At 47.2% G+C, this 19,437-nt stretch overlaps 1 protein-coding gene across 5 annotated transcripts in view; it reads left to right on the forward strand.

The window, feature by feature from the left end:
- LOC147011351 (syntaxin-binding protein 5-like) overlaps positions 1-19,437 on the forward strand; it is a 197,496-nt gene that overhangs the window by 114,203 nt on the left and 63,856 nt on the right. For all 5 annotated transcript variants that reach the window (XM_085858353.1, XM_085858352.1, XM_085858355.1 and 2 more), the window contains 6 exons: positions 347-481; positions 2,678-2,741; positions 4,265-4,348; positions 11,062-11,185; positions 11,372-11,450; positions 18,313-18,455. In XM_085858353.1, the coding sequence (XP_085714479.1) occupies positions 347-481; positions 2,678-2,741; positions 4,265-4,348; positions 11,062-11,185; positions 11,372-11,450; positions 18,313-18,455 (629 nt within the window). The remainder of the gene's footprint in view (positions 1-346; positions 482-2,677; positions 2,742-4,264; positions 4,349-11,061; positions 11,186-11,371; positions 11,451-18,312; positions 18,456-19,437) is intronic.

Below are 19,437 nucleotides of genomic sequence, written 5' to 3' on the forward strand. Positions count from 1 at the left end.
GAGATGAGATAGCCAGCCCACATGTTTCATCTGTGCTCTGTCCTCCAAGTGCTGAGTGTCAAACGAGGAAACGCACATTGCATTTTCAAGTCGAGAGTATGACTAGGCCAGGGTTCGAATCACTGGCTACACGGTTTCGGAGCAGACTCTCCTAATCGTTATGCCATCGATTGTGGTGACTTTGGTCACTTACCATCAATGTATGAGTTTACTTTGTTAATTTACACCAATGTATGGAATTTATCCTCTAAGATGTTGCAAGCCCTTATCGGAGAGAATGAATCATGAGCCGTTGGTGTTGCTCTTTCATTCAACCTTCCTAATTTCACTCCTTCCCTCCTTGCAGGGTCTCCTACATCCACCTTCCCTTCCAAAGCCGGTGGCTATACCTGGGGACTCGTAAGGGAAACATCCACGTGGTAAACATCGAAACCTTCCTCCTCTCTGGATATGTCATCATGTGGAACCGCGCCATCGAGATGTGAGTCACCCAGGGTTTGTACCTTTCCGCACCCACTGGCAAATTGTGAAACATTCTCCCGCCATGACGTCACTATCCTCCCGCCATGACGTCACTATCTTCCGCCGCATGTCAGCTCGATCAGGAGCACATCAGGCCTCTTAAGCCACGGCGTTCGTGAGTGCCGCAGTCGGCTTGTCATGCAGACATAATAGCCCAAATGACCTTTTACTTTGCCTGACTTAAGAGTTTGGGACGTTCTACATCCCATTGCATCACATCTCGCCTAATGCTCAAATAGCCAAGCATCATGAGACCACACTTACAAACCGCCATGGTTACATGCAAGTGAACATCGATTGTCTAACACATCCATGGCTCGTTTATTCCTATTGACCATTTGGTTCTCGTGGTTTTATTCTTTTGTGCCGCCAACGCAGACCGCGAGTTACCTCTGCCACCGATGGTGAAGGAGGTTGTGTTTTCACCCCTCTCTGTTTGGTACTTGCAAAATCGAAGATTTTTCAAGTATATTGGTTAGTCGATTTTCTTATGTCTGTCTGTCTGTCTGTCTGTCTGTCTGTCTGTCTGTCTGTCTGTCTGTCTGTCTGTTTGCCTGTTTGCCTGTTTGTCTATTTGTCGCATGCAGGTCACTTTTTTTAAACCGATCTTCACGAAACTTCGCCACATGATAGAATTTATCAAAAGGAAGAAGGTGATTGTTTTGAGGTTTAAAGGTCAAAAGGTCAACAATTTAGGTGAGATTTCTAAAATACTTAATTTTCATCCGATTGACTTGAAATTTGAAGAGGATTTATATTTCAGGTCACTGAATTCAACCACCAATTATTTTTGAGGTCCCCATCGGCTAAAAGGTCAACATAGGCCGTGTTTCTAAAATTGTCAATTTCCATCCGATTGACTTGAAATTTGAAGAGGATTTATATTTCAGGTCACTGAATTCAACTAGCCAATTGTTTTTGAGGTTAACTAAGGTGGTATTTCTAAAATTCTCAATTTTCATCTCATTGACTTGAAATTTGAAGAGTTGCATATCAGGTCACTGAATTCAACCACCAATTATTTTCGAGGTCAACATAGGCCAAAAGGACAACATAGGCCAGATGTCTAAAATTGTCAATTTTTTCTCCGATTGACTTGAAATTTTAAGTGGAGTTACATATTTGGTCATCGAAGTCAACCACCAACTATTTTTGAGGTGAAATTTGTTTTATGGATTTTGCAAGTATCGTGCTCTGCACAACGTTGTCTTCTTGTTTGGTTGTTTGTTTGTTTGTCTACAGCATATCTCAAAAAGTTGGTGACTGATCCGGATGAAATTTTGTGGACAGGTTCGGTGTGCGACAGCGCCGAACAGATTAGATTTTGGTGAAGATCTGGATCCGGATCCGATTACTAGAATTTTTTGAGTGATTCTTCACCATTGAGAGATAGGGCTAAACTAATATGTGGTACAATATCTCAAAAAGTTGCGGACGAATTCGGATGAAAGTTGGGTGTGTGACCATGACGAATTGATTCTATTTTGGTGAAGATCCGAATGTGGATCTGGATACGAGAATTTTTTAATTTTAAAAGTGATTATTCACCATTGAGAGACAGGGCCAAAATCAAGAGAGTACTGTATAGCATGATATTTCAAAAATGTAATGGGCCCGATATGTTCTCGTGGATCAAGCATTACGTGGCGGAGGTTTGTGCTCTACTGAGTGCCCTTCTAGTTCTCTGCTGGAATAATAGCCAATACTCTTACTCTCATGGGATGAGTTCGGGAACACAATGGTGAGAGACTTTGGAGATGGGTGCACGGCGAACCGCCTGCTGCATTGTAATGCACAGATTACATGGATTTTGGGATTAGAGTTGTTTAATGTTGCATGGAGACTTGCTTGTTGAATGCTCACATTCGAGTTTGAAAGTGGCTCAAACGCCCGCTCAAATGGCGAGTGCTTGGTATCAGCAGGGAATGTAGTTTGAAGAAATGTTTAGGGCCATTGTAGCTCGAGCATAAGAGTATGGCACTGCGTAAAGCATAGCATCATGGCCTGAGGCAACGGTCCACTGCCCAGGCCTGCCCATGACGACCGGTCAGCCATTCCTATCAGACAAACTCCAGAGGTTTCCATTCTGTCTGGTGTGTGTGTGTGTTTTTGAGTGTGTGTGTGCATTCACTTTGATCTGCGTGTCTCGTGGCAGATCCACCAAGGTCCATCCCGGTGCTGTGGTGCACATCAGCGAAAACCCGACCGATGAGAGCAAGGTTTGTGACCCATCACATGGTCCATGTTCTGTAAACGATGACACTGACACGACCATAAACGCAACCAGTCGGTCATTTCGCAGTCGCTCCGACCATCAGTGGTGAGTCTAAGTTGCTGTGGAAGAGCATCTCATGTCGACAAGAAGGTCAACATAAGCAGAGGATGAAAAATGATCTCCCATTGAAACTGTGGCAGTGAAAGCGGCTTCACTTGAACCTTCGAAATGAAGTCATTCCTCTTGCACATTGCCTTTTGGTCGTCAATCATTTTAATTCCCCTTCCCAATCACCGGAACGTGATACCCGGGACTGTATCACCAGCCCACTGAAGGAAGGGATCGTGGTGCATTTCCGCTCTGTACACCAAAATAAATAGCTTTATGACTTCAGGCCTGCCATTTGTAATCCCGAGTGTTTTGGCTTAATACATTCACGGCTTATAAAATATGGATCCAAAGTAGAAGCGATTTCAGAAAGAAAAATCCTCCTTTTTTTTCTCTCTCTCTTTTTCTTCTGCATTGCGTTATGTTTAATCTTTCACGTCAGGAAGCTTCTGATGGGTCTGCGCAAGGCCATTGGGGTACAAGCCCAGGTGCTCGGGTAGCAGGGGTCCTTGTCTGAGGTCGTTACTCACCCGATGTGCTACGTGGAAGCCGCTATGGTATAAACTACAATTATGGGTTATATATATATATATATATATATATATATATATATATATATATATATTTATATATATATATATATATATATATATATTTGTTACTCTGCTTGGTGTTGGCTGAATGGTTAGGTTGGTGGGCTAAGGATCCTCGTGTCTTGAGTTCAAACCCTGTTTGGCTGTTGGATTAATTCCAGGTGGGGTTGACTCAGCCTGTCATCCTTCTGGGGTCAGCACAATGAGTACCAGCTTGTTTGGATGATTGAGCCATTCGAGTATCCTGTGTCAGAGTGGTGCCTGTCCAGGATGGTGTCCATTAGCCTCGGAGACCTCATTGGCAGCACTGATGCTCTTTTCAGAGTATGGTCCCAATGGATTTGGATTGGATTTATTAATTGTGTGAATAGGGTGGAATTTTGACCTCCACCCTTTTACTCTGACTTGTGTGCTCCACTCATTCCCCCTCCCTTCCCTCAATTTATACTTCTCTGTCCTCCCAAAGTTCTTTCCTTTCTTTGTCAAGGTCTTCACACAATCCCTTACTCCTCCCTTCTCATCCTTCACTGAACTTGAATTCTCTCAATGCAAACAGAACCCTCAACCTCTTATCCTCCATCCCCATTAAGGTTTCACCAAAGGTATAAGGCATGGTAGTAAATCCATTCAGCAAGGTGAGGGTCTGAGGTGTTTATGCTTTATGGTCCTTAATTTAACATCTATTTATCTTGTCCGAAATTGGTGGAATTGTACCAGACGATTCACTTTAACGATTTGGTTCACAAACACATCTTTATAAACATCCTTACTCTTCCCTTCTCTTTCTCAAGATACCCACATTTTTGGACCTTTTTTTTTTTTACAGCTCCTGATAGGCTACGAGAGAGGCCCGGTGATCCTGTGGGACCTAAAGTCCAAGAAAGCTGACATCCGCTATTATTACGAGGAGGTGAGGACAGCAACGAGTAACAGGGACTTGTGTGCGAGATCGATGGTGAATGAAAATGATTTGTGTTTGAACGAGTGATATCACTGAACACAGTATCGGTGTTTTGTGTCGAGGAAATGAGACATTCGAGCTTATTGAGCTTTCCCGTGCAATGTTCCAATGGATGTTCTCTTGCATCAAGTCCATGATACGCAGGGATTGTGGTGTTGCTTCATTTTTGAAGGTGTGGTGGGATGACGTCTGGTCTTGGTTTGATTCCCGACCCCACGGTCACCTGTCACTGGTGCTTCCCACGCCAGGTGTTACATCACACACATTTGGTTACACATTGTGTTTTACTGTCTGATCATGTCAGTTATAGTGACTTCAGAAAGTATTCACACCCCTCGACTTTTGTCACATTTTGTTGTGTTGAAGCCTGGATTTAAAATTGATTTACTTTAAAAAAAAAAAAATTGTCACCGATCTACACAAAATATCCCATCATGACAAAGTGAAAACACGTTTTTAGTAATTTTTTTTACAAATTAATTAAAAGTTAAAATCTGAAATGTCTTGGGTCAATAAGTATTCAACCCCCTGAGTCAATACCTCGTGGAAGCGCTTTTGGCAGTGATTACAGTTTCGAGTGATCTTGGGTATACATGTCTGTACCAGCTTTCACATCTGGATTTGGGGATTTTCTCCCATTATTCCTTACAAATTTGGTTAAGCTCTGTCAAGTTGGATGGGGAGTGTCGGTCGGTGAGCATCAATCTTCAACTCTTTACACTGATTCTCAATGTGATTCAAGTCTGAGCTTTGGCTGGGACACTGAAGGACTTTCACGTTCTTGTTCTGAAGCCATTCCAGTGTTGCTTTGGCTGTATGATTGGGGGTCGTTGTCCTCTTGGTACGTAAATCTTCACCGCCATCGAATATGTTTTGCACTCTGAAGCAGGTTCTTGTCAAGGATTTGCCTGTATTTTGGCTCCATTCATTGTTCCCTCTATCCTTACAAGTCTCCCAGTCCCTGTTGCTGAAAAGCATCCCCATAGTTTGATGCTGCCACCACCATGCTTCATGGTAGGGATGGTGTTAGCTGGGTGATGAGCTGTGCTCTGTTTCCGCCAGACGTAGCGCTTTGCATTCAGGCCAAAGAGTTCAATTTTCATCTCGTCAGACCACGGAATCTTTTGCCTCATGCTTTCAGGGTCTTTCTCGTGCCTTTTTCTCAGGAGTGGCTTCAGTCTGGCCACTCTCCCGTAAAGCCTGGATTTATGAAGTGGTGAAGAGACTGTCGTCCTTCCGGTAGGTTCTCCCATCTCAGTCAAGGAACTCTGTAGTTCTGTCAGAGTGGTCATTGGGTTCTTTGTCACCTCCCTAACCAAGGTCCTTCTTGCTCAGTTGCTCAGTTTGGTCAGATGTCCAGTTCTAGGAAGGGTCTTGGTGGTTCCATGCTCTTTCCATTTCCTAATGATGGAGCTCACTGTGCTCTTGAGAATTTTCAACACTCTAGAAATTGTTTTATTCCCCTCCCCAGATCTTTGCCTCCTCACAATTATATCTCAGAGTTCTACCGACAGTTCCTTGGACTTCATGGTGGAGTTTCTGCAACAACATGCGCTGTCATCTGTGGGAGCTGATACAGAAAGGTGTGTTTGTTTCTAAATCGTGTCCGGTCAATTTAATTGACCACAGGTGGACTCCAATGAGGTTGCAGAAACATCTGCAGGATGATCAAAGGAAAATGGATGAACCTGAGCTCAATTTGGAGTGTCATCACAAAGGGGTTCAATACTTATTGATGCATTGTGTCCCAAACCCATCACTATCTCTACCCACTTTACCCAGTCGCACCCAACTGTCCCTGGACTCTGTATCCTTTTCTCCTGACAAGGTGGAGAGCTTGCTTTCAAACCTCGAGTCAGATTCTGCAACCGGTCCAGACGGCATCAGCCCACGTGTCCTCAAAGCCTGCTCTTCTGCTCTTGCTCACCCTCTCTCTGTTCTATTCACCCTCTCATTTTCCCAAGGTCATCTGCCATCTGCTTGGAAATCTGCTAACATCACTGCCCTGCATAAAAAGGTGCAAAAACAGATCCCTGTAACTACAGACCAATCAGCCTTCTCCCAATCATCAGCAAGGTTATGGAATCCATCATCGCTTCAGACATGAAATCCTTCCTCTTCTCCAATGGCTTGATTTCCAATCATCAATTTGGTTTCAGACCAGGTCACTCTACCCTAGATATGCTGCTACTGCTCTCCCATCAATGGATGGAGGTCCTCAATGCCAGACAGGAAATCCGAGCCGTATCCCTGGACATATCACGTGCTTTTGACACAGTCTGGCACCCTGCCCTACTCACCAAACTCTCTTCCCATGGTATTCAAGGCCATCTCCACTCATGGCTCGCAGACTTCCTCTCCTGTCGCAGTCAACGTGTGGCCCTAAATGGAGTTCTTTCATCCCCTCTTCCTGTGCAGGCTGGAGTTCCTCAAGGTAGCGTTCTGGGCCCTGTTCTTTTTCTGGTTTTCATCAATGATCTCTCGGACTCTCTGGAAAATCCTCTATTTCTCTTTGCCGATGACTCCACCCTCTGCCGTACCATCTGTCATCCCTCAGACCGGCAAGCAGCAGCTTCTTCGCTCACTGCAGATCTGGATAAAATCACAAACTGGTCCAACACGTGGAACATGTCTTTCAATCCAGACAAATCTCACACTCTCACTATGTCTCTTCGAAAGGACCGTTTACAAAACCCGCCCATCCACTTTCTCAACAATCCTCTGGAAGAAGTCTTTTCTTTCAAGCTTGTGGGTCTCACTATCTGCCATGACCTTTCCTGGGAAAGTCACATTTCCAACCTTGCCTCAAAAGCCAGTCGCCGACTGGGAATCCTCCGTCGTGCAAAGTCCTTCCTCGGCCCTCTTGAGCTCCTGACCACTTACAAAGCTTTTGTCCGTAGCCTGATGGAGTACTGCTCTCCCCTCTGGGCTGGTGCTCCTGCCTCCCACCTTTCTCGACTTCACGCTGTCGAAACCAGGGCTTTTAAGATCATTGGCATCTCCCGCAATGAAGCTGAGTCTTTGGGCCTCTCACTCAATCACCGCAGGTTGGTCGGTGGTCTTTCTGTCTTCTACCGACTCCTCTCCAGCCTTGCCCCCCTGCTCTCTCTGTGATTTGTCCCAACCACATTTCCACAGGGCGCTCAAGGTCCGCCAACAACCCCTTCTGGTAAAACTACCAAAATCACGAATCACTGCTCATCTTCACTCTTTCATTCCTCTTTTTCCCGCCTTTGGAATAAACTTCCTCACTCTATTCTTTCCCATTCTTCCCTCCAGGCTTTCAAAACAGCTGTTCACCACCACCTCTTATCTTCCCCCATCCAAATCCTCGATCTTTTCTACCCCCGATAATCCACCCAAGCCCACTTCCTTCAATTCTCCTGCTTTCCTTCCTGAAAGTCCCTTTAATGTCCATCTTCCCCTCGCCATGTTCCCCGTCCCATCCCCATCCCTCCCCCTTCCACAGTTCACCTGTGTCTGTTCCCCAATGTTTTGTCCCTTCCACTCCCGCCCCTCTTGTCTCATGCCTCCTTGCTGTGAGTTGTGTGTTAGCTCTCATACGAGCCTCGACCAAGGTATACAAAAAAAAAAAAAAAAAAAAAAAAGGCATTTCAGCTTTTTATTTTTAATTGATTTGTAAAAATTTATCCTTGTTCAAGGGGGCTGCGTGCTCCGATATGCAGCCCCCCTTGCTTGCCAATGCATTATAATGTACATTTATTAGTTAAATGGAACCCCTTTGGGGGGTCGAGTCAAGATTAATCAACTCGATTTTAAACAATCTGCCAAAGAGCTACCATGCTACCCCTTGAGGCATGTTGTTCCATTCATCATTCCCATTTTCCATTAACTGGCATCTCGCCTCACGCTCCAGGTGATTTTGTGGACCATTATTGGTCCAACGAGAACATCCCACAGGGGTTTAACTGGAGCAAAGTTTGAATGATTATTTGGGGGGAAAATTCTCACTCGTACAGCTCGTTTACGGATTTCCATAGTCCTGTTTTGAAAGCAACTGCAGGCACGACAGAGTTGTATATTCCTTGGATTGTTGTTGTTTTTGAACATCTGAGTCATGTCTCAGAGTCACGCGAACAACTGGTCATAGTTCAGCGGTTTTTCTTGGAAAGCTGCAAGGATAACTACGAAATATGAATGTCACCCACCATATCCTGTAACTACTACTACTACTACTACTACTACTGTAATGGCCCCAAAGGTTCCCACCTCCTTATGGGGTCTGCCAGGGAACGTTTTTGGCTCAAGTCTTTCACGAACCAGCTGATCAGGCATGACATTTGACTGAAGGCGATTTAGTTCGGCAATTAATCATTCGTTCACGTTGCCGGAGACAACTCGTCAACTCTTGGAGAAAGACACCGTGGGATATTTAACGTCCACGATCTGATGGTAACTGACGGGGCACCCAGTTCAACATCCATCTGAGGTGCGGCACACCTTGTGATGTAACGTGTTGTGAAACACCAATCTCACAGTTTATAATAATCAGGTTGGGAATCGAACCCAGGATAGACAGTTGGCTTAATGTCCATTACCAAAGCATTGTGGTCGACAGGTTTTCGTCGGTCCTATTCATCATGAATCGCACTGAGACTGGACAAGTCAGAGGTATCAATTGCCCTACCCACTGAGACAGCCAGTAAGTTAATAAGTGTGTGTTAGCCTAAATAACTCTGGGTTTTCTGGTATGTCGTTTTTAAAGAAGCTCTTTTATGAGCCTTGAACTGTGTCCAGTGAGTTCAAAGGCTTGTACCTACAGCCCCATTGTCCTCTCCATGCCTTCAACGGAAAACATTTTACCACCCCATCTATGAAGTGTATATCCAGTTCGGGAATCCTGGGACATCCATTTTGCAGAGGTTGTGTGGACACAACAATCGATTTCCCTTCACGTCCATTTATGGTGTCAAATCCCTCCATGTCAGTACCCTCACTCCCACCTATCTGCTTCCCCCTGCCCCTCCAGATTCCTGGTTTCTCCCCCCCCCCCCTCAGCTAACCCAATGTCCTGTCCCCTCTCGACTCCCCCCCCCTTTCCCTCTCTTCAAATGGCACCAGCTCTGCTCGAAAGAAGGCCGAATGCCTCAATTCTGTATTTGCTTCCAAATCTTGTGTCCCCAATCCCTCACTCTTTGTACCCATCCTTCCCAGTTGTCTCCAACTGCTGCTGGAGTCTGCGCCTTTTGCACCTGAGAAGGTGGAGAGGTTTCTGGTAATCCTTGACAACCCTCAATGTCAGACATATGATCGGAGCCATCCCTCGACATATCTCGAGCTTTTGATAGTCTGGTATCCTGCCTTGCTCTCCAAACTCTCCGCCTATGGCATCCCAAGGCCAACTCCATTCTTGGGTTATTGACGTCCTCTAGTCTTGCAGCCAATGTTTGGCTCTCAATGGAATCCTTTCATCTCCTCTCCCTGTCACGGCTGTATTGCTCCAAGGCAGTGTCCTGGGACCAGTCCGATTCCTAATCTTCATAAATGATCTCTCTGACTGGAAAATCCTCTTTATCTATTTGCTGATGACTCACTCTCTGCCATGACATCCCTCATCTTTCAGACAGGCAGCCTTTGACCTCTCCCCTCTCTTCAGACCCTGACAAAATCACAAGCTGATCAAACAATTGGAATATGTCTCTCAATCCTGACAAATCTCTCCACATCTCTCTTTATCTCCAAAGGATTGCCTGGCAAACCCTCCTGTCCACTTTCTTAACAATCTTCTTGATTAAGTTCACTTATTCAAGCTCCTGGGTCTCAACATCAGCCATGATCTTTCTTCGGCAAACCACATTTCAAAATTGGCCTCCAAGGGCAGCATCCTTCCTCATGCCAAGTCCTTCCTTGGCACATATGAACCTTCATCCATCTTCATGGCCTTCATCCACAGCTTGAAACAATAAAGCTCTCTCCTCTGGGCTGCTGCACCTGCCTTGCACCTTGCTCATCTTGACGCTGTGGAAACCAAGGCCTTCAAAATCATTGAAATCTCCTGTGATGAAACTGAGTCTATGGGCCTATCACTTCACCATCTCAGACAGGTCGGCGGTCTCTGTCTTCTTCCACCTCATTTCTGGTCTTGCACCCTCTTCCCAAGATGTGCTTTGTCCCCTCCAGGTTTCTGCAGGGTGCACGTGGTCCACCATCAACACCCTTCTCGTGAAATTACCTAAATCCAGAATCGCTGCTCGCCTCCACTCATTTGTTCCTTTCTTATCCTGCCTGTGGAATCAACTTCCACATTCTCTTCAATCTCATTCTTCCCTCCAGGTCTTCAAGACAGTTGTTGATCACCATCTCATATCATCCCCTTTCCAAAACCATGAAATTTTCTACTCCCGTTAAACCAAACCACCCTCCCTCCCACCCGCCTCCCCCACAATTGTATTTTTTTCGAGCTTTTCCATCCATCTTATCCAACCCCTGCATTCTCCCTACCCCCTCGTTGTTTGTTTCCATCTATTTTGTCCCTCGGCCCTGCTGTTGGCATTTTCCCCCTTCTCTCTTTGTTGTTCATTTTGTCCAGTTGCATCCTGATCCATTTTCTTTTCCAGCTCTTCCATGAGCCTTGACTTTCTATACAGAAAACGACTTGTTCGGGAGATTACTGATCCTGATGCTCTCGACTTGTGCTGCAGAACACGTTCTCAGTCGCTTGGCAGCAGGACGGCAAGCAGTTTCTGTGCAGTCATGCTGACGGCAGCCTCACCACGTGGTCTGTGAAGAATTCCGCTCGGCCTACGTTGGTCACCACCCCACACAGTGAGGGCAACATGCAAACCCTTTAGAGAAATACTTCAACAATTGTGCAGATGCAAATACCTTTGCTTTTGTAGTTCAGAGCTCAGGTGTCTAAATATTGAGATCAAACTTATTGGAGATAAAGGAGAATGGTAAATCATGGTGTTGTGGTTATGTCATCCATGCTGTGTCCCGTATGACCCACAGAAAAGGAAATGAAAGATGGCAAGAAGTGTGACGCCTGCGGACCCATCATCAAAGTGGAGCACAAGAGCTGCCGTGCAGGGTAAGTCCGGTTAATGGGAAGCTGGACCTTCTCCATCGCAACATGATGGATCGTTATGCTAGTCGATTGTTTGGAGCAGGTCGTTTGGTTTGTCCTTGGCCACGTCACCACAACTTTCAAGGTACGAGTCATACCGGGAATTGAAATGGAGCACGGTTATGCCTTCGGCTGATAACGATGTTTTCATTTAACCATAAAATATACTTTGGTGATGTCACCGATGAGGCATGTAGGTGAATTGAATCATCTTTAACCCAAATTAGTTCTTTCCTGCAGGCACAACTTGGTGCCATCTTGCCCAGAAGATGTAACGCCATCTTGCCCGGAAAGTAGAACGCCATCTTTCCCGGAAGGTAGAACGCCATCTTTCCCGGAAGATAGAACGCCATCTTTCCCGGAAGATAGAACGCCATCTTTCCCGGAAGATAGAACGCCATCTTTCCCGGAGGATAGAACGCCATCTTTCCCGGAAGATAGAACACCATCTTTCCCGGAAGATAGAACGCCATCTTGCCCAGAAGACAGAACGCCATCTTGCCCGGAAGACAGAACGCCATCTTGCCCGGAAGACAGAGCGCCATCTTGCCCGGAAGACAGAGCGCCATCTTGCCCGGAAGACAGAACGCCATCTTGCCCGGAAGACAGAACGCCGTCTTGCCCGGAAGACAGAACGCCGTCTTGCCCGGAAGACAGAACGCCGTCTTGCCCGGAAGACAGAACGCCGTCTTGCCCGGAAGACAGAACGCCGTCTTGCCCGGAAGACAGAACGCCGTCTTGCCCGGAGGATAGAACGCCGTCTTGCCCGGAAGGTAGAACGCCGTCTTGCCCGGAAGATAGAACGCCATCTTGCCCGGAAGATAGAACGCCACCTTGCCCGGAAGATAGAACGCCACCTTGCCCGGAAGATAGAACGCCATCTTGCCCGGAAGATAGAACGCCATCTTGCCCAGAAGATAGAACGCCATCTTGCCCGGAAGATAGAACGCCATCTTGCCCGGAAGATAGAACGCCATCTTGCCCGGAGGATAGAACGCCATCTTTCCCGGAAGATAGAACGCCATCTTGCCCGGAAAGTAGAACGCCATCTTGCCCGGAAGATAGAACGCCATCTTGCCCGGAAGATAGAACGCCATCTTGCCCGGAAGATAGAACGCCATCTTGCCCGGAAGATAGAACGCCATCTTGCCCGGAAGATAGAACGCCATCTTGCCCGGAAGACAGAACGCCATTTTGCCCGGAAGACAGAACGCCATCTTGCCCGGAAGACAGAACACCATCTTGCCCGGAAGACAAAGCCCATCTTGCCCGGAAGACAGAACGCCATCTTGCCCGGAAGACAGAACACCATTTTGCCCGGAAGAGAGAACACCATCTTGCCCGGAAGACAGAACACCATCTTGCCCGGAAGACAGAACACCATCTTGCCCGGAAGATAGAACCCCATCTTGCCCGGGAGATAGAACGCCATCTTGCCCGGGAGATAGAACGCCATCTTGCCCGGAAGATAGAACGCCATCTTGCCCGGGAGATAGAACGCCATCTTTCCCGGGAGATAGAACGCCATCTTGCCCGGGAGATAGAACGCCATCTTTCCCGGGAGATAGAACGCCATCTTGCCCGGGAGATAGAACGCCATCTTGCCCGGAAGATAGAACGCCATCTTTCCCGGAAGATAGAACGCCATCTTGCCCGGAAGATAGAACGCCATCTTGCCCGGAAGATAGAACGCCATCTTGCCCGGAAGATAGAACGCCATCTTGCCCGGAAGACAGAACGCCATCTTGCCCGGAAGACAGAACGCCATCTTGCCCGGAAGACAGAACACCATCTTGCCCGGAAGACAGAACACCATCTTGCCCGGAAGACAGAACACCATCTTGCCCGGAAGACAGAACCCCATCTTGCCCGGGAGATAGAACGCCATCTTGCCCGGGAGATAGAACGCCATCTTGCCCGGAAGATAGAACGCCATCTTGCCCGGGAGATAGAACGCCATCTTGCCCGGGAGATAGAACGCCATCTTGCCCGGGAGATAGAACGCCATCTTGCCCGGGAGATAGAACGCCATCTTTCCCGGGAGATAGAACGCCATCTTGCCCGGGAGATAGAACGCCATCTTGCCCGGGAGATAGAACGCCATCTTTCCCGGAAGATAGAACGCCATCTTGCCCGGAAGATAGAACGCCATCTTGCCCGGAAGATAGAACGCCATCTTGCCCGGAAGATAGAACGCCATCTTGCCCGGAAGATAGAACGCCATCTTGCCCGGAAGATAGAACGCCATCTTGCCCGGAAGATAGAACGCCATCTTGCCCGGAAGATAGAACGCCATCTTGCCCGGAAGATAGAACGCCATCTTGCCCGGAAGATAGAACGCCATCTTGCCCGGAAGATAGAACGCCATCTTGCCCGGAAGATAGAACGCCATCTTGCCCGGAAGACAGAACACCATCTTGCCCGGAAGACAGAACACCATCTTGCCCGGAAGACAGAACACCATCTTGCCCGGAAGACAGAACCCCATCTTGCCCGGGAGACAGAACGCCATCTTGCCCGGGAGATAGAACGCCATCTTGCCCGGAAGATAGAACGCCATCTTGCCCGGGAGATAGAACGCCATCTTGCCCGGGAGATAGAACGCCATCTTGCCCGGGAGATAGAACGCCATCTTGCCCGGGAGATAGAACGCCATCTTTCCCGGGAGATAGAACGCCATCTTGCCCGGGAGATAGAACGCCATCTTGCCCGGGAGATAGAACGCCATCTTTCCCGGAAGATAGAACGCCATCTTGCCCGGAAGATAGAACGCCATCTTGCCCGGAAGATAGAACGCCATCTTGCCCGGAAGATAGAACGCCATCTTGCCCGGAAGATAGAACGCCATCTTGCCCGGAAGATAGAACGCCATCTTGCCCGGAAGATAGAACGCCATCTTGCCCGGAAGATAGAACGCCATCTTGCCCGGAAGATAGAACGCCATCTTGCCCGGAAGATAGAACGCCATCTTGCCCGGAAGATAGAACGCCATCTTGCCCGGAAGATAGAACGCCACCTTGCCCGGAAGACAGAACGCCACCTTGCCCGGAAGACAGAACGCCATCTTGCCCGGAAGACAGAACGCCATCTTGCCCGGAAGACAGAACACCATCTTGCCCGGAAGATAGAACGCCATCTTGCCCGGGAGATAGAACGCCATCTTGCCCGGGAGATAGAACGCCATCTTGCCCGGGAGATAGAACGCCATCTTGCCCGGGAGATAGAACGCCATCTTGCCCGGGAGATAGAACGCCATCTTGCCCGGGAGATAGAACGCCATCTTTCCCGGGAGATAGAACGCCATCTTGCCCGGGAGATAGAACGCCATCTTGCCCGGAAGATAGAACGCCATCTTTCCCGGAAGATAGAACGCCATCTTGCCCGGAAGATAGAACGCCATCTTGCCCGGAAGATAGAACGCCATCTTGCCCGGAAGATAGAACGCCATCTTGCCCGGAAGATAGAACGCCATCTTGCCCGGAAGATAGAACGCCATCTTTCCCGGAAGATAGAACGCCATCTTTCCCGGAAGATGGAACGCCATCTTTCCCGGAAGATGGAACGCCATCTTGCCCGGAAGATGGAACGCCATCTTTCCCGGAAGATAGAACGCCATCTTTCCCGGAAGATAGAACGCCATCTTTCCCGGAAGATAGAACGCCATCTTTCCCGGAAGATAGAACGCCATCTTTCCCGGAAGATAGATCGCCATCTTGCCCGGAAGATAGAACGCCATCTTGCCCAGAAAGTAGAACGCCATCTTTCCCGGAAGATAGAACGCCATCTTTCCCGGAAGATAGAACGCCATCTTGCCCAGAAAGTTGAACGCCATCTTTCCCGGAAGATATTGCGCCATCTTGCCCTTCATATGTGTAAATCTGGGTGGGTTATTGCATTGTTCCCACAGAGACAATAACCTCTTTAATTGGGACAACTGGACCTCATGGATTCCTTTAAGTTTAAACATTCGTTGCCACAGCGGGAGTAAATCTCATTTCGGGTTAAAATCGTCACGTCCCTGACAAATGGACCATTTCCACACATGGTTTCAGAATGGAGTCTTTACTGTTCGGGTTAGGGTTAGATCTGAGGTTAGGGTTACTGTTAAGGTTAGGGTTAGATCTGAGGTTAGGGTTACTGTTAGTGTTAGGGTTAGATCTGAGGTTAGGGTTACTGTTAAGGTTAGGGTTAGATCTGAGGTTAGGGTTACTGTTAGGGTTAGGGTTAGATCTGAGGTTAGGGTTACTGTTAGGGTTAATGTTGTCTTCACCTCAACATCTACCTCGACACACAGACTGATGAAATAGAGGTTGATAATGACGTGGATTTAACACTCAGGAATGATTGACGAGGTGAACATTCTCCGCCAAGATTACCGGCTGTGCTGCTGTGGTCCGTTGGATTCGTGTTTTCTCGGAGCTTGTCGCGGGTCTTTTTGTTTTCTCTCCCTGGTTATGCAGTTTGGATCCCATATAATGACCTCAGGTGTCGAGGGAAGCCTGATGACTGTGATGCTTTATTTTCCCCATCTTGAAGAACATGTCTTTTCCCTTTGTTCCTTCCTGTGCTGGAGAACGAAAAGGAAATTGCACAGACAAAGGGACACGATCCAAGGGTAGATCCATTTGGTCTCTCGATGTCCGCGAGCAGGTGTCGGCAACCTTCTTGTGCAGAAGAGCCAAACGAAATTAAACCATTGAACAGTTCGTGCACGGTGAGCTAATGATACAATTTAAACACACAATTAACATCGCCGACTTCATTCTGGAAGTGTAATGATGAAATAGTAAAAAAAAAATTCAACTTGATTTTGTTCTTCCATTACCGTTTTCTGTTCCAACAAAGCTCCATTCATCCATTGGGACCACGCTCTGTGTAGAGCGTTGGTGCTGCCTAAGCAGTCTCCTGGGTTACTGGGCAGAATCCTGGATCGGTCGACACTCCGACACAGGATTACCAGCATGCTGGCACTCATTTTGCCGATCTCGGAAGGATGACAGGCAGAGTCAACCCCACCTGGTATTAATTCAACAGCCAAGCAGGATTTGAACTCAGGATCCTAGGATCCCAAGCCCACCACCTTGGTGCTGCCTAAGCAGTCTCCTTGGGTATTGGGCACAATCCTGGACGGGTTGCCACACCGACACAGGATACCAGCAAGCTGGCACTCATTTTGCTGACCTCGGAAGGATGACAGATAGAGTCAACCCCACCTGGTATTAATTAAACAGAAGAGTGGGATTTGAACTCAGGACTCTAGGATCCCAAAGCCACCACCCTAACCACGAACCCAACACCAGGGATAAACAAAGCTCAAGCGATGTTCAACTCCTTGTTAAAGATTTGGAATTCCAGAAAAGTTTCAGCAAAAACCAAGATGAAACGATTCAATTTCAATGTCAAATCGGTGAGTGTTGTTATATGGTGCACACATTGCATAATGAGCTGGGAAATGGAACGCAAACTGATGGTATTCTATCATAGATGTTTATGAAGGATTCTAAAGATTTTCAAAGAACCAAGACGGCAATCGGTAGGACATGTAATGAGAAAACAAGAGAGAGACATCCAACGAAGCTTTGTTTTGGACACCCATTGGGGAAGGACAAGGGGGAGGTCAAGGCACCCGTGGGGAAGTGTTGAACATGAACTTCGGTCAGAACGAGGAATTGCACTGGAGTATGTAGAGAGGGTCGTTCAAAACCGAGCAGCATGGAGGAATGTCGTTGCGGCTCTGTGAGCCACAGTGGGATGGTACATGAGCCAGGATGTGGCTCACGAGTCGGAGGTTGCCGACCCCTGTCCTTCATGGACCAGCACCTTGGTGTTCTACTCCACTAACTTCCTCTCTATGGGTAAAGTTCAGAGACACGATCACGTGACTTATGGAATCTCTACCCACCTGTGTATTCTCCCCCAGTGTTTGCTTTACTCTCCTTGAACAAGGTATGTACTTACCACCTTCCTTTTTTACAGGTACGAGCAAATACCACCCATCGCTTCATTGACGGGAATATTAAGAAACGGGCGGGGGGGATAAAAGGGGGGGGGGAGGCAGGGTGATTAAATAAATAATTGTAGCAGAAAATGTAATACACATGTCTGCACGTGTAATTGACACCAACGTCAATGGGGAATACTATTGCTTACTCTTCATATCCGAAGATGGCTGTTCACATGAAACGTGGACCATGTGGTCGATTTGTTTACAGTGTGGGAACTGCTGCGCAGACAGCAACCGCCCTCTGAGATAGCAACTCTTGTAACTTGGTGTGAAGGAATGTCCAAGAGTACTAGACCACTTGCTACCCGGGTTCCAGGCAGGTATTTGTAACTGGTTCAGGGTACCGGAGATAATTCACCTACTCTTGACGGAGGACAACGTGAGATCTTTAACGTCGACCAACTAATGGTGGCAAATGGGACGCCCTGTTTAACATCCACGTGATGATACGAAACACCAGGATGGCAGTTTATAGCTGGGTCAGGATTCAAACCCAGGCAAGACAGTTCAGGGATGTGCACATGCCTATATGCAATCTTGCCAGGGCGGAGAGAGAGAGAGAGAGAGTGCGAGAGAGAGAGAGAGAGACAGACAGATAGACAGACAGACAGACAGACAGACAGACAGATAGACAGACAGACAACACATCAATACGAATTTCCAGGAAACCATTTTCATCAGTCGTGATGGAATGTTGGCTCCCACCATATCAGACAGTTGATAACATTTGACTCAAAATGTCTTTTGGTCAAACATTGAGCTACAACATTCACTCTGTTCCACCATCAACCTTTCTTCTCCCTTACCCACCTGCATTTCCAGAGATCCATTTACAATATTCTGGGGTGGAGTCGGCGGTACTGCGGCCTGTGTTTCTGTGATACGTGGCCGCTCTCTTGTCGTGCTCGAGATGGAGTCTCCCATTGTGGACTTCCTTACGCTCTGCGAGACGCCTTACCCCGCAGGTTTCCTGGACAAACTACTTGATTTCTGTGTTTTGTTAGTCCCTTAACAAAGCTCTTGGACACCCTTGAGACGAGGGTCGTTTTTGCCTTCTCGGGTATCAATGTGTACATTTTGGTTAATGTGAACCCATGTTTTACTAACCGAAAGCTGATAACCTCAATATCCCGCGCACCCGAAGCGAAAAACGGGTTAAAGCAATTGGTTTATGTCTGTTTGTCCGTCCACAAGCGTCAGTTTATGAATGAGGAACAACTTATTTCGATGGAGTGTTTTATTTTGAACACCAATCGGAACATGAATTGGAAAACAAATCTGTAGTTTAACGGTACTTTGTCTTTGAATTTGTCCTGATCGAGCATGCGCAGACGTCACAGAGGAGTGACGTCATATTTTCACTCTGTCTGCCTGTCCGGCAGTCGGACCAAATTGAAAATCATTCCAAACAGGAAACTTACTGTTTTTAATGATGTCACAAAGGGCACAAACACCAGGCACAGATAACCAAGGTAACGTTAAATAAGGTGGTGTAATGGACACTGCGTCAACGGCGGTAAAAAAAAATTCCAGAATTAATTGATTCACATGACCTTTTCAATATTTATTTTATTTCGATTTATCGATATACTTGAACACTGTAGAACGCAAATAGCTTTCTTATTGCTTCCAAAAAACCTCCAGTTTTGCAGTACTTGGACATGTTAAATAAGGTGGTGTACAAGACACTGCATCAATGGCACTAAACTTCCACATAATGTTTTTATCCGACCTTTAAAATCGTTATTTAATTTAAATTGAACGATACACTGGAACACTGCGTGGGGTAACGTGTTCCATGAGCTCACTAGTTTGACCTGTCGTGAAGACCTGTCTACGAGGCCACAGTAGCGATTCGGATGGAAACAAATTGCAATTGTACACAGTACGAGGTGGTGCTACTCCCACGGATTTTTGAGAATCCTTGGATTCTTGGTAAATAATTTA

The sequence above is a fragment of the Eptatretus burgeri genome, chromosome 15, assembly GCF_056783735.1.
Source record: "Eptatretus burgeri isolate ZD-2024b chromosome 15, Ebu_testis_v1, whole genome shotgun sequence".
Taxonomy (NCBI): Eukaryota; Metazoa; Chordata; class Myxini; order Myxiniformes; family Myxinidae; genus Eptatretus; species Eptatretus burgeri.